The following is a 14,179-nucleotide window of genomic DNA, read 5'->3' as shown; positions in this document are numbered from 1 at the left end:
ATATGAGATTTAATGCAATTAATATCTACACAGTCGCGGTCGACTGCCGTCTGTCGGCAATGATAAAAATAAAGTTATTTTTCTAATATTATCACAAGTGTTCCACAATTCGCCCTAAGGCCTTCTTAGGTGTTATACGCATCACCAAAGCATGAGCGGTATACACCAATTTACCAAAACGTTTGCAACTGGGCTAAATAGATGGAAGGACACGCCCACAGTACTACGTAAACGCACAGAAGGAATCTATAAAAACCATGAACGTCCGTTAATTCACTTGTCCATCTGCAGTAAGCATTCAGCCTTTTGTAAGAATTAATGAACTTGCTTTCCGTGTTTCTTGCTTGGTATGGTCCATGATATGAATTTCCACTTTTATTCTGGAAATGACAACTGGTATCCACGCTCGCCCAATGTCAGAGAGTATGAAGATTTAGCTCTTTTCCTTTTGCTAAATCTCTTTTAGAATATTGGTGACAGGTATAAAAGATTCGGTCACGTCCGAATATAATTTTCTTCCGGGTGTACTTGGGGGTTGATTTTGGGATTGTCATGGGAAAATAACATTAAATAATATTGAAATTGAAGCATTTCGCAACTTTTTTTTTTATAAAAATGTTGCTAAACAGTCCAACTCTAATTACAGTCCATACACAAAGCATGCTCAAGTTAAGAGTCGAACTAATCATGATTCTAAAGGATGTAATGTTTACGTCAATAAAGCATGTCTGAGGCAATAAAAAAAAGGTTTATTTAAGTATTGACAGCAAAAAGGGCTAAACTTACATATATCTAACCAAAATAAAAAAAAAATACCTAAGTAAATAAAATCAATTAAATAATAACAAAAAAAAAAGCAACAAATATAAGTAACCGTCTCCACCACCGCAACGGTTGACGAACCGTTTTGTTATTACTTGGTCAATATGTTATTTTTCACAAGCCTATACATACACGCGTACACAATATGTAATCACACGAATAGCATCGATTAACTCTGACTATGCAAGATATTGCTGTTGTTGTCACTTTTTTTTATTTAACGTGAACCCTACTTTATAAGTTGCGAGAGCTTCAGTTGATTCACTTAATTCAGTCTTGAAACACGCTTTGAATCGAATAAAACGTTATTTTTAATACAAGTTCGAAATTATTCCCAAAATAAGGAAAAAAAATTCTCTTAAAACAAATTTGTTTAAAATAGAGTTTAGTGATTAGCAAACTCGGAGTAAATTCGAATGTTTTATTAAAACGATAAATGCTTGCACATAATCTTACAAGCGAAAATATTTACGAGGTAATCAGCCAATCAGTGTAACATTTCTTGTAAAAATACCTAAACGTCATATAAAATAATTCACTAATATTCAATTATCACATAATAATTATTAAAAGTATAATTCATTAATCAGATAACAATGCAAAACTTATTAACTTATTAGTATAGGCCGAACTCTTTAATACTCTGCGTTACATTGGCTAGTTTTTTCATAATTATTGAATCGCGCGTAAAGAAAATTACAATCGTTACTAAGCAATGTCACAAGAGCACTGCGTAAATAGGTCTCTTTTCTTAAAATCGCAACTGCAACGAAATATAATCAAAATATCGTTTGCATAAGTGGAATTAGCATGTCAAAAAGAAGTGGTAGCTGGGTTAGAAAGAATGGTAAGCGTTTTTCGGTCGGTCACCTTTTTCTCATTGTTCATATAAAAATCAATGGCAGCATAAATGCGTTAAAGATAGCTGTTCCTCATAAACGGTAACAAATATTCAGTGAGTTTCGTCGTCGTTTTTGTTGTACCCAAATTCGGGGGAAGAGCACAACAGATCTAGTCATGGACTTGTAGACCAAGAGTGTGCTTGATCAAAGAAAGTCAGCACGGTGATGAGAAGGCGCGACCTGATGTAATAGCTGCATTCTATTTTGTTATCAGAGATCCAGTTATTACTAACACACCTTTTTTTGGCCATTGGCAAAATTAAATCTTTCTAAAAAGGTGACCGCGTTAACGTTAACCATTTTTGATGTATGTAATTATCATGTGCGCATTTTAAACTCTTACAAGCCTTTGTTATTACCCATTGTGGTGTAGTTATAAAAATATTGCAAAACACCCGATTATGACGTCAGACTGATGATTGCTTGTTACGTGAACGCTTTAATATGCGCTTTATATAGCACTGCATATAGACTTTCCAAAGGAATAACTTAATATATATATTTGTAATGTGAATAGCATAGCATTCGTATGATTCATAACGATTTTATAGCACAAAGCTATTAATTTTTCGCACGAAAACAAATCCTATAATAAACAAAAACTCGTGCATACCTCATGAAAGTTCGTTTTCATTTCCTTTTTTTTTTCCAGACACAACCATGGTTAAGCGTTCTTTCAAATCGTTATCTTCACACAATACGCCATTATCGATGAACGTTAAAAACCTCAATATGAATAACGCACATATTACCTTACATCATGTTAATCACAATCATAACAATAATGTCATACACAAAATGAGTATTAAATCACCAAAATCACCGTTTAATAAAATAATCGAACGTTTCGTTCAGTCTATTGTGCAGGCGAACGATTCCAGCAATTTTGATAATAGCTTCGAAGTTAAAGATATTCAGTGTACAAGGTCATCTAGACAAGAAAATCGTTGCGTTACATCAAAAAGTGATAAAGAATTGATGCGTTTCGCTCGGGAATTCGAAATATGTCAAATCAACAGCGGAAGCAATCGATCAACGCCAAAAACGTCACCTTATCTATGCCGTAAGGCTAAAGCTTTCTATGAAAATCTATTCATTAGAGCTTCCAGTAGCCGTGAATCATCACCGAAACCAGCTAATAACGATACACGTCGTGTTAATGCTTGCGGCAATGATGATAGCAATGAAATGTCTCCCCTAGCGTTTCACCGAACTTACTCGGAACGTAGCAGTAGTCGTTCCGCGAAAGTTTTGCAACTATTTGTTAATAAAAAAGTAGCAAATAAAAATAATTGCAATGCAATTTCTAGCAGTCACCACTCACCCGTTCTTATGAGAGCTCAAGTAGAAAGCGATTTTGTCGATTGTTCAAATACGGAAGGATATGTCGAATATCAAGACGATGAAATCTCTCTAAATGACAGCAATTGCTCGAGCAGTTCTTATGAATTGCATCCACCGCTTTTGCCTACATTTAAAGTAACCCCTTCCAAATACATGGGCAGAAGGTCACAAGGCGCCACCACTGAGTTGGCGCAATTCTTACGCTGTTCCTTTCACGCTAAACGCGCCAATATTGCACACTTACGACGGTCGTTAAGCGATACAAACAATTTTCAAAACGTTAACTTCAATATCAAGCTGCAAAAGTCGCCACCTCCCTTTCCCTGTTTAAGCACCCAGAAGCAAATTTTAGCCAACACAACTTATGATCATCATCGGGAAAACACTGCAACACACGTGAGTCATTCAACTTTTCCATTTTTATATGAATACATAAAATGCATGGTTAATCTACGCATACACATAAAAATACATAGTAATGGGATTGCAAGAGTAGCCAGTTTTTATTAAAGGCTTTAAGAAACTCTATGAACCGTAGAAAGTGTTATCTTGACCTTTGTTTGGGAGTAGGAAAGAAGAGAATAGAACAATAATATTTGAGGAGGTTACTAAGTGTACTCAGTCAATAAGTGTCAAAATTTCATAACATTTTGATCGTTAGTTTACAAGGTAAAGTCGTTTTTGCGCCCCTACTTCTTTAGCCGCTTTCGCCGATTTATGTCACTCAATAAGTTCTCGGCCCTGCTTTTTGGTTGCTTTGAATGGCTTTCGCCCATTCTCTTCAGCCACTCAGCACAATAGGGAATTGCTCCGATGTTAATAGACCATATCAAATTGCAATACGACTAAAATTTTAATACTTTTTTCAAAATTATTAACGAAATGAATTTAAAATAATAATTTATATTTGAAAAAGTGCAATTTATTGAAAACACTATAACGTACTTATATAGAGCCGTTATTTAAAATATTTCTAATACACGTTTTCTTAAGCCTTCAATTACTTCCCTAAAAATAAAATTCAAATAAACGAATTGAAATCCTTATTTCTAGATAATAAATCTCCTAAAAGAGTTCCTTCACTGCCGTTGTTAACAGAAAATCAACAAACATTAGAGGCTTGCATGTATTTTCATCATATTTTCACTTGGAAAAGGCATTTCTTGAGAAAAATTACAAAATGAAATTGAAATCGAAATATTTTCCATAATTTTTTACAAATTTTTCCGACCTCTCTAGCGATACCTGTTTGCAGCGATCTAATCATTAACCTATTTGTTCACATCGTCAGCATTTGAAAACCGCGTGCTCACGAAGCCATGCATCGATCTGAACAAGGGAACAATTAAAACTCGCTATGGCAATTACGCTGGGTGCGGCAGAACTTCCCATTCGAGCCACAAATGTGTATCCTTGACAACTTTTGCAACATGTGGATGAGGATGACTTTGCGTCTGTTGTTTGCCTTTTTTGCCACAATACATCATTCAATTTGTTCAATTGACGTCGGTAATCACCATTAGGTTTTACTAGTTCGTAATACACCACACTTTGTTGATCACAGCACATGTGCAGCCAAACTTTATGGCTATGAACATTCCGCTTCGGTGTCGATTTGGATAGCTCTCCTGGACCAACTCATAAGTTTTTACGCTTGGGGTTTTCGCAATCGATCGTCAATCACAATATCTCAGAGAAAATGCTTCTTTTTTTAACTGACAAGCCATGAAACCACGATGTTGAAGAGGTTAGAAAAGGCATTTTCAATTCGTATGGTAGTCTTTTCCCTACCTTTTCGATCTTTCCCATCGTAAGAAAATATCTGTACGAAAATTCGTTGAGCGTTTGAACTGGGTTTACGTCCAATAAGTCTTGCCATTCGTTGTCTTCAAACGTGATTGGTTCTCCTGGTCGTTGTTTGTCATTGACGTGAAAATCTCCACTTTTAAAACATTGGTATCGAAATCGACATGATGAGGATATAAAGGAGTAGCGTCACCATAAGCTAATGAAACTATTCGCTGGGCCTCAGCAACAGATTTCTTCAAATCATGCAACAAAAGTAATGATTGTCGAACTTGAAATTTTGAGCGTTCCGTGGCTAACGTTTGTATACACTGAATAACTCAACCTTGCTAAATGCAAAGCTGATTTTTTATGTTCCGCACATTGATACTGCACATCAGTTTATCATTTTCACCAACATGCAGATATCACTGATCAAAATTGCTAAAGTGGTCAAAAGTTGTTTGTTGATCCGTTCGAGAATTGGAAGACTTAAGCCGAATGATTAATTGATTTTAAGAGCTCTTGCTAGTAAACATTCAAATCTTTTCTTAAATAGTCTCGTGTTTCATGTACTTTTTGTAAAAGTATTCTAAGCAAAACATCTAGACGCTTGGGTGAAACTAACGCACCGAGCAAAATAGTGAATAGATAAACGGACGAAAAAAAGACTACCGACTTGCTCAGCCAGCTGGTAGAAGAGCAGACCGTAATAAGAAAAGCGAAATGGAGCATGTGGAGCAGACGGACGGATACCGAGACGAACGACTGACTCAATCCGTTAGACGGACGGGCGGTTTGACAGGTACATGGGCACGTCCCTAAATCATTTGGATAGGAACCCAGTCGACGTATATGAGCTAATCACCGAGATTAGTTGATCGGCATTATCATTTCTCAAACGGTAAATAGCACACATCGCAATGAGGCGAATGTATACACATTCATTACAAATGTTAAATTTCAATTATAGCATCGAAAATTCAAATGGAAGTTTTTATTGTTGTAATAGTCAATTAATTGTTGAATGATTGTATTTAATTTGTTGACCATTACCACCCGCCTCGCCTAACGAGCAATTGGAGAAAAACAATACTTAAACAAATACATAGGTACACATATATATACTTATCGAAATTATAAGCACACGTTTGCATGGTATTGTGCCAAAGATAACAATATTTCGTATTTACGGTTTGAACGAGACTCGCCCCATAAGCATACACTAGTACGTGTGCTTGCGCACACCTAAACAAAAAAAAAAATACGTCACAGACTTTGCGTATAAATTCTCAGCGATCTTCGGTAATAAAACGAGAGAAAGCTTACTTGCAAAATCCGAAGAAATTAAGTCAACGAGAAATAGTTTCAATTCTTCCATCAAAATCGTTAGTAAACAGACTTTTACCATATACAAAGCAAACCTTAGTGTACGTGCAACTTCCATTTATATGCAGACATATCCAACACGCTTCTCGGCGAAAGACAACTCAACTCTGCTCCACCAGAAAATGCTTAAAAAATGCTTTACTGTTTACCATCTCTAACTATCCTCGAACAAGCAATTTTTATCATTTACTTTTTAAGCCAAAGTCGCGATATTTAATCAGCGTAAAATGTGAAAACCTTGACGAAGTCTGTGTCTCTGCGGTAGTCTCGATACTGTCTTACAACAAAATTCTAGAAGAAGTCGCTATTCAAACTATACATCGTGTTTTGCTTTCAAAGCGCAAATCAACCAAGGTTTCCCGATTTCGCACAAGCTTAAGTTTTATATTCCAGCTGATCGAAAGGTGTGGAGAAAATTAAAGAAAATAAATGGAACTCGTAAAATTGTTTTCTATCCCAAGATAGAAAACAACGCGTTTGGCAATGATTTCTTGGGTTCATGTTGACTATGAAAGCTCTGATAACGGAATAACACCTAAGCAGAGACATAGACCAGGAATTAAAAGTTATTTTGTTAGGGACTTGAAAAATTCTCAAAATGTCTTGACAACGAGTATTTTAAAGCGAGAAATTTTAAAATGCTTGGTGGAATAAAAATACAGGCTGCTAGACATGCTTCTAATTGCAAAATTTTTGAGGAAGCAGACTTAATCTCACTATTAAAAAAGAATTGGGCATTGCAAGGAAGGCCCCCATAAATTTTAATTCTTGTACAGAACAGCAATCAGCACAAATGTTCGCGTATTTTAATTATGTCTCTTACATTAGAAACTTTCTATATATTCGCCAATTGAAAGACCTTCTGTAGTTAGCTCCTCGTCGCGAGGCGTTGGTCCTCGTATTGGCTCCCGCAAAAAGTTTACCAAAAATGCAGTGAATACGGGCGTGGCTTCGAAAAGATTATAAATTGGTTATATTCCAACATTTCTTGGGCAATGCAAGTATTCAAAAAAATAAATAGACGGTCAGGCGAATATAGGTAACTTATGTCAGATAGTAGGACGGCTTTATAGACAGAAATAGCTATATATTACAGAAGATATCGTAAAATTAATACATCTCTTTGTAGATATGCAGATATGTAGAGCACAATAGTATTGCAATAGCCATGGGTAGAAGAAAAATTCATTCCAAGTCATTGTTTTCAATTCTCCCAGAGGAAATTATTTTCCTCTCATATTTACTTACTCTCTCTCTCGCTCTCTCTCTTTCTCTCTCCCTGTAATCAACATTTGCAACTTCCTCCCACCACACGGTTGAGTTTACACACAGTGTGTACCAGAGTACCAGTAAGAATACAGATATTTACTCAGCTATTTGAAATTTTCACACGAGAGTGCAAGGAATGAGAATTCAACTGATCTTTACTTATTTGTGTTTTAAATGTAGCTACGTATGTGCTTATATGGCAATTAAATCCATCAAATGTGAGAATGGATTTCACAGTTGTAGTTTGTACTCTGAAGTTATTGTACTGTGTATTATATAGTACGAATGAAAGTGACGTTGAGGTGACTTCTATAACTATAAAAACAAATTTCCATACATAAGAATGTACTCACATTAACTGCCGGAGTTTTGTGTAAAACGTAATTAAAATAAATTATTTGATTCTTTCTTTTTTTTTTTTTTCTTATTCATGAATGAGTTATAGCCCAGTTTTCAAAAAAAGTATCTGTAAAATGGCTGAAATTAAATGAAATTTATATGTCGGTACAAACGTCAGTGCTTTATCTGCGTATCTACGTACACGCTGATGACAATAATGATATATTGTCTATTACTACGATCGTTTTGTTAAAGAAAGATAATCGGAAAAAATGAATGCTGCAAATCTAATAATATATGCAAAAATAAATAAAGGGAACCATTGACCTATAGCCTTTGTCAGAATTGTCCACAATTATCGGCCGGTTTTATACCCTATCACCGGTAATAATGGCGATCACATTAATTTTCTCTTTTTTGGATGGGGGCTTTATTCTCGATTTTGTTCCAAGACGATTAGAATATCACCTTAAGACCTATTCATACGTTCATCCAAAACACGAATCTTTCAGTCCGAACTGAATGCCCTCTTATGATCCATATATTTCTTTTTCAAGACGACCTTTAAGTCCGAGAATTAGTGACCAGGTTTGATCTCATAATCCGATCGGAGCCACACTAAGTGGTGTGGACTAGCCTATCAACTAGAATACCCATTTCTTATTCTTGCCGGTATATATGTGTATTGTGTCGTAAATCTAGCTTATTTATTTAATTAACTTTGATTTAGTTTATGTACTTCCGTTTTCTCCACCTCATGATTTTTCTAGTCTGCGAGTGCAATCATTACTCACTTTCGAATTAATGGCAATAGTATCTACTCTGTTCCTCAATATCTGCCCCTCTGTTTACGCAATTGTCGAGCTATTTTCTTCTTTTACTGCATAAATACTTTGTATAAAACTTTTATATACAAACACATTGTCTTTCCCATACTTTTTCTCCACAAAAACTTTACTTCGTATTTTTTTAAAAAGAAAATTTAGAAAGTATGTTCAAAAAAGTGATTCAATGAATGAATGGCAATTGGAAACTGCACCCAGCTCTTTTTTTACAAGAATTATTCTTAGAAATTGGTGCAAAAAAGTCGTGTAGAAAGGTATATGCAATTTATGGTAAATTTGGGGATCCGTTCTACAACCTTAACAAATCGTATAAAATGAAAAGCCCCAAATATTTTCCCAGAAAATTGCGCAAATGAATAATAATGCAATCTATTCTACATTTTATAAAACAAAAAAAAATCATTTCTATTGCAAAAATGATCTAAAATCAGTGTACAATGAAAATTCAGTCAGTACACCACGCAAAAATTTCAATTTCAACTAGGAATAAAAATGAATTTCCCAACTTTAGGTAGCATATGCGCGCACAAAAGCGACTGACTTCTGATCACAGTATTCCCTAAATAGAATGCTGTTGATGTATATACAAGTTTCGGTGAGATATTGTCAACATTAGAATGTATTTCAAAGTCGTGCAAAAAAGACTGTGTAAAGAAAGGGTTGGGTGGTATTTCAAATGAAAGCACTTATAAAGTTATGGCTTGCTTTTGATTTCCTTCTTGACAGTGGGATTTAAAAACCATATTCTTAAGTAGGCACTCAGTTCTATTCGTCTTCTGAGGACAGAAGAAAGGAAGGAATTGATATTTCTTTCTAAGAAATTTTTAAAAATGCATTTGTTATGTTTAGGATCCAACCGTGAGAATTTTTCAGTGTTAATTATCTGATTGCCAACATTTCATGTTAAATCTCAAAGTGGATGCATTAAATCATTTTTTGAGGTAAGAAAAAAGATCACTTCTGAAGACTCTGAGTAAGCTGAATACGCTGTCAAAACGTTTTTTTTAATTGTGATAATGGCACATATCGTCGTGAACGATGAAGACGTAGTTCAATCAAATTAGAAAGTGCTAGCTTTTGAAGCTTAAAGCCTATACATTGGCATAGACTCTAAAATCTGAAATTAAGTAAATTATAAAATTGAAGAAATATGTTCAGGAATTCAATACAAAGGGGTCTATAGAGGTGCTGATTATCAAAAACTCAGCTAAAACTGATGTATTGCTTGTTTTTGATGATTTAAAAAATAAATTTTTTTCTGCCCATTTAAATGTACATATTTATTATTACTATGTTGATTTGTTAATGTGTCCGCATCAACACACATCTAAACAAATATGTAAACGGGCGACCCAAATTTTGCTGTGTCTGTCTGTTTAGCAACTAATAAGCTTTCAGAGATAATAAGCAGATATAAGCGCAAAAATACGCATATGTGCGCTTGAATACAACCGCCAAACAAGCATATATACAAGTTGGGTTCAAGCAGCTCGACTGTAAATCTCTATCGCAGTTCATCGGTGATCGAAAAAAACGTTACGTCTATTAAGATATAATAACAAGCAGCTATTTATTGCATCATTACTATTCTACAGTAGTCAGAAGAAGTTGTTGTTGTTGCAACATGGCTATATGCGTGCTACGCATACGAGTGCATGCATAAGAGCCTTTACATATGCTTAATAAATGTATTTTTTTTACAGAACTGCAGTTCAAATTCCAATACTTCACCGTTTCGACGTCGTTGGGGTCAGTCGTTGTTACGGCTATCTAGTCCAAGCAAAGAGACACTACAAAATAAATCGCACTCTGTAACTTTCGTACATCGTGCGGCCTCTATGACAACAACGACAAATGATGTGTTTACCAAGAACTTACTGGGTGTTAATGGAGATGAATATCACAAGCAAGAAGACAACAATAGTGTACCGTCCCGGCGCGTTGGCCCTGTTTCATCGTGGGCTATCTCTTTCGAGCAGCTATTGGAAGATACCGCCGGTCTTAAAGCGTTTGCAGAATTCCTGAAATTAGAATATTCTGCTGAAAATATATTCTTTTGGACTGCATGTGAGCGTTATCGTCTTTTGGAAAACGAGAGCGAAAGAGTTGAGCAAGCGAAAAATATATTTTACAAACATTTAGCTAACGGTTCGTCAGAGCCCGTCAATGTTGACTCTCAGGCTCGTAATCTTAGCGAAGGAACACTTGACAGTGCTCAACGCGACGTTTTCGCTCCCGCGCAAAAGCAAATATTTAATCTAATGAAATTTGACAGCTATCCACGTTTTATACGTTCCAATTTATATAGGAGTTGTTTGCAAGCCGAAGAAAAAGGTGAACCTCTACCTTTGAGCGGAGACAATTTGGATGAATTATTCAAGATAGGCTTCTTGCCAACGAATTCCTCAAAGGTAAAATAATCTTTCAAAATCCGTGAGTAAAATCCCTAGTCGAATTTGATTTTCAGTTGAAAAAATCGGCCAGCAATGCAGAAGATCGCCGCCGTAAGAGTCTACTACCTTGGCATCGTAAGACCAGAAGTAAATCACGAGAACGCATCGATGATATGAACCAAAGATCAATTGAAGCAACTTCTACGAATTTAACAAATGCGACTAATACGTTATTAGTGCCACCCTCCAAAATTCCTCTCGTAGTGGGTAGCTCACTCAGACACAGCTCCATTAATGATTTCCAAAGTTCGCGTTCATCTGTTTCGTCGTTAGATAACTTACCCATATTACCTCTAGATACAGCCTGTGCCCTTTGCCGTGTAAAGTTCACTGATGGTGCCACAACTATGGTACAAACTAAATCGGGGGAGACCGTGGGTCAATTGGTCGAACGTCTTCTTGAAAAACGCGGAATCCGTTATAGGTCCTATGATGTTGTAATAAAAGGCAATAACAGGTCGATAGATTTGCAAGCTTCTACCCAAGAAATAGCTGGGAAAGAAATAGAAGTTGAGCAACGTGCAGCTTTTAAATTAGATTTGCCAAATCCAAAAGTGATATCAGTGAAAAGCAAACCAAAGAAACTTCTTTACGAAGTCGTCAAACCTATCCTAAGCAAATATAATTACGAGATTCAAGCCGTGGAAGTTTTACGGCGTGATACTCAGGAAAAAATTGACCTAATGCAACCAGTAACTGCAGTAGATGGTCAACGCCTACAAGTCGTTCCAATGCAAGGAGCAAAATCTGAGCAAAGCAATTATTTGAACGATGAGATAGCGAAAAAGCTCAATACGAATCAACAGAAAAGTATAACATATCCAGCTGCAATTATTAGTCAGCAGGCAGCAAATATTGTAGCGTCACGCAAGGGAATAAATATTTCAACTAAAATCGCGAACAATTTGCCTCAAAGCAATATAAAGGAAATAACAAATAAGATTTTTAAAGATGTCATGCAAAAAAATCAACCCGAAACCAAACCCCTCACGCAAGCCACTGATCAAATCTCTTTAAAAGTAATTTTTTCTATCATAATAAATGAGAGCAATAATGAATGATATCCGCTTTCTTTCCCTTTCCGTTATGTATTATGTATAGTCCGACGGTTGTAATTCGAACTCTTCTTCACTATTTGAGCTTACTTGTGGAAAGCCAGATTCCACTTCTGGTCTTCCGTTACAAGTTAAAAGAACATCGACCAGCAGCCAGCATTCTACGGACATAAATCCAACAAACACAAATATTAAGAAACCAATCATAGCCAAATTAAAGGCTGGAGTTAAATTACAAGTTACCGAACGAGTAAATGAGAATCAAGGTAAACTATTAAAACTATATAAATAGCTTTGTAAAACTTTAGTAACCAACTCAATGATTAATAACAATGATTAAGAACATATACCAGAAAGCCCTAAAAAGGAGCAGCAATCGTTGCGGGCAGAAGTCCAGAAACTCAGCGATCTTATTATTGAACAACCTAAAAGTGAGAAAGACCTGAGTGCACAACTACGCCAAATGCGTGCGAATTTGTTCACGGTTGCCAAAAATAATTTACCGACGTCCGTAACAAACTGTGAGGACGCTTTAAGGTTTGTGGAAAAGCCTCAACCGGTGCCAAGATTATCTATAACTAGTAAAGCTAAGCCGACAGTAATTATACCTGCGAAAGGGTCTGCGGAAAACACAAGGCAAGTTACTGATAATGTCGAAGATCCGTATATAGCTAACAAAGATCCACCTCCATTGCCGCCAAAACCGAAAGTGCTACCAACTAAACCATCTAACTGGGGCGTAAACATTGCCAATATGAACAAAGCAACATCACCTACTAACTAAAATTTAAAGACTGCAGCCGTGCAATTGCGCTCTGATTATTTACAATTTTATAATCTAAAAATATTATTAATATTATGTCAAGTAGATGCTCTAGATAACCTTTATTTCCTCGCATTATTACTTTGCAAAGCACTTGTATTTCCTTAATAATATAAAAATAAAGAAACATTTTTTATTAAATGAAAAACTCCACTTTTATCACATAAGTTATGGGACGAGTTGATGGGGAAGTAACTCACCGGTCTTTAAATTACTTGCCATAGATATGCCGAATAACGATCAATTACAAATGGTCAAAAAAAAGCTTTATTTTGCTTAACGTTGGTGTTTTAATTGAAATGAGAAAACTGATCTTTATTCACGGGAAAAAGTTCACTTTTCTTATGAATACACAATTACTTTTAAACACCAATCGGAGACTGCTTTCAGGCCATGAGAAATTCACATAGTTTCAGTTTCATGAGCGCAAGCAGCGTTACTTCAATCTGATAAACTCTACACAAAATGGCATATAAAACATGAAAGAATCTGCTGGACACCTACTTTTGGTATCAAAGATTTAAAGTTACGACTTCGTGCGCATTTATGAAAAATTCTACGTCAATACGATAGACAGCGGCCAAGGCGTACAAGTATTTACGAAATATATCCCAATAAAGTTCGTCACCAGAAAAAGAATGACGTATGAAAAATGCTCCAGTTTTCCGTAGCATCGTAATCATTGCAAACAGAGAATAAAAATCCTTAAGAAAAAGATCGAGGTGTGGTTTTAAGAAAAGCTTACAGGTTTTAATGCAATTATACAAACTTACCCATTCCACCGATATCATAATAAAAGTATACCAATACCATCCTTTCTTGCACCACCACAGCTTTCTGTGCCACCTCCGTCGTCACTTGTTTCAGTTTGAATATTTTTATTCAATGCCGATGGTTTCAGTCTGACTCACTATCGTCATCTACATATCTATTATCGACATCATCTTCCGAATCACTAGCTTGCTATCTTCCGTCGCTTTCTGGCAAACCTTGTAACAAGCCATCATCTTTTTCCATTTATTCGACTTCCTCTACCATCGATGGACTTATAGTCAGAACGATCATTTGGATTCTCTGATGACTGTTGCAAAAACATTTGATTTTTCTTTATGTAGACATAGACGCTCAACAGTCTATTTACGATAATTTATGT

The 14,179-nt window shown here is 35.7% G+C and overlaps 1 protein-coding gene across 2 annotated transcripts; it reads left to right on the top strand.

The window, feature by feature from the left end:
- The first annotated feature begins 930 nt into the window (after positions 1–930).
- On the top strand, positions 931–13,036 carry LOC119638928 (regulator of G-protein signaling loco-like). 2 transcript variants are annotated; one of them, XM_038036045.1, is made up of 6 exons: positions 931–1,297; positions 2,580–3,464; positions 10,399–11,106; positions 11,163–12,167; positions 12,250–12,469; positions 12,545–13,034. In XM_038036045.1, the coding sequence occupies exons 1-6, from the start codon at positions 1,259–1,261 to the stop codon at positions 12,985–12,987; spliced, it is 3,300 nt and encodes a 1,099-aa protein (XP_037891973.1). In that variant the 5' UTR covers positions 931–1,258; the 3' UTR covers positions 12,988–13,034. The 2 variants fall into 2 exon arrangements, with proteins under 2 accessions (XP_037891973.1, XP_037891972.1); XM_038036044.1 differs by lacking the exon at positions 931–1,297 and adding an exon at positions 1,618–1,669 and having other exon boundaries at positions 2,377–3,464; positions 12,545–13,036.
- Positions 13,037–14,179: the final 1,143 nt, after the last annotated feature.

The sequence above is a fragment of the Glossina fuscipes genome, unplaced genomic scaffold (genome assembly GCF_014805625.2).
Source record: "Glossina fuscipes isolate IAEA_lab_2018 unplaced genomic scaffold, Yale_Gfus_2 111, whole genome shotgun sequence".
NCBI classification, from domain to species: Eukaryota; Metazoa; Arthropoda; class Insecta; order Diptera; family Glossinidae; genus Glossina; species Glossina fuscipes.
Note: the sequence above shows the minus strand (reverse complement) of the source record. Positions and strands in the feature narration are given on the sequence as shown.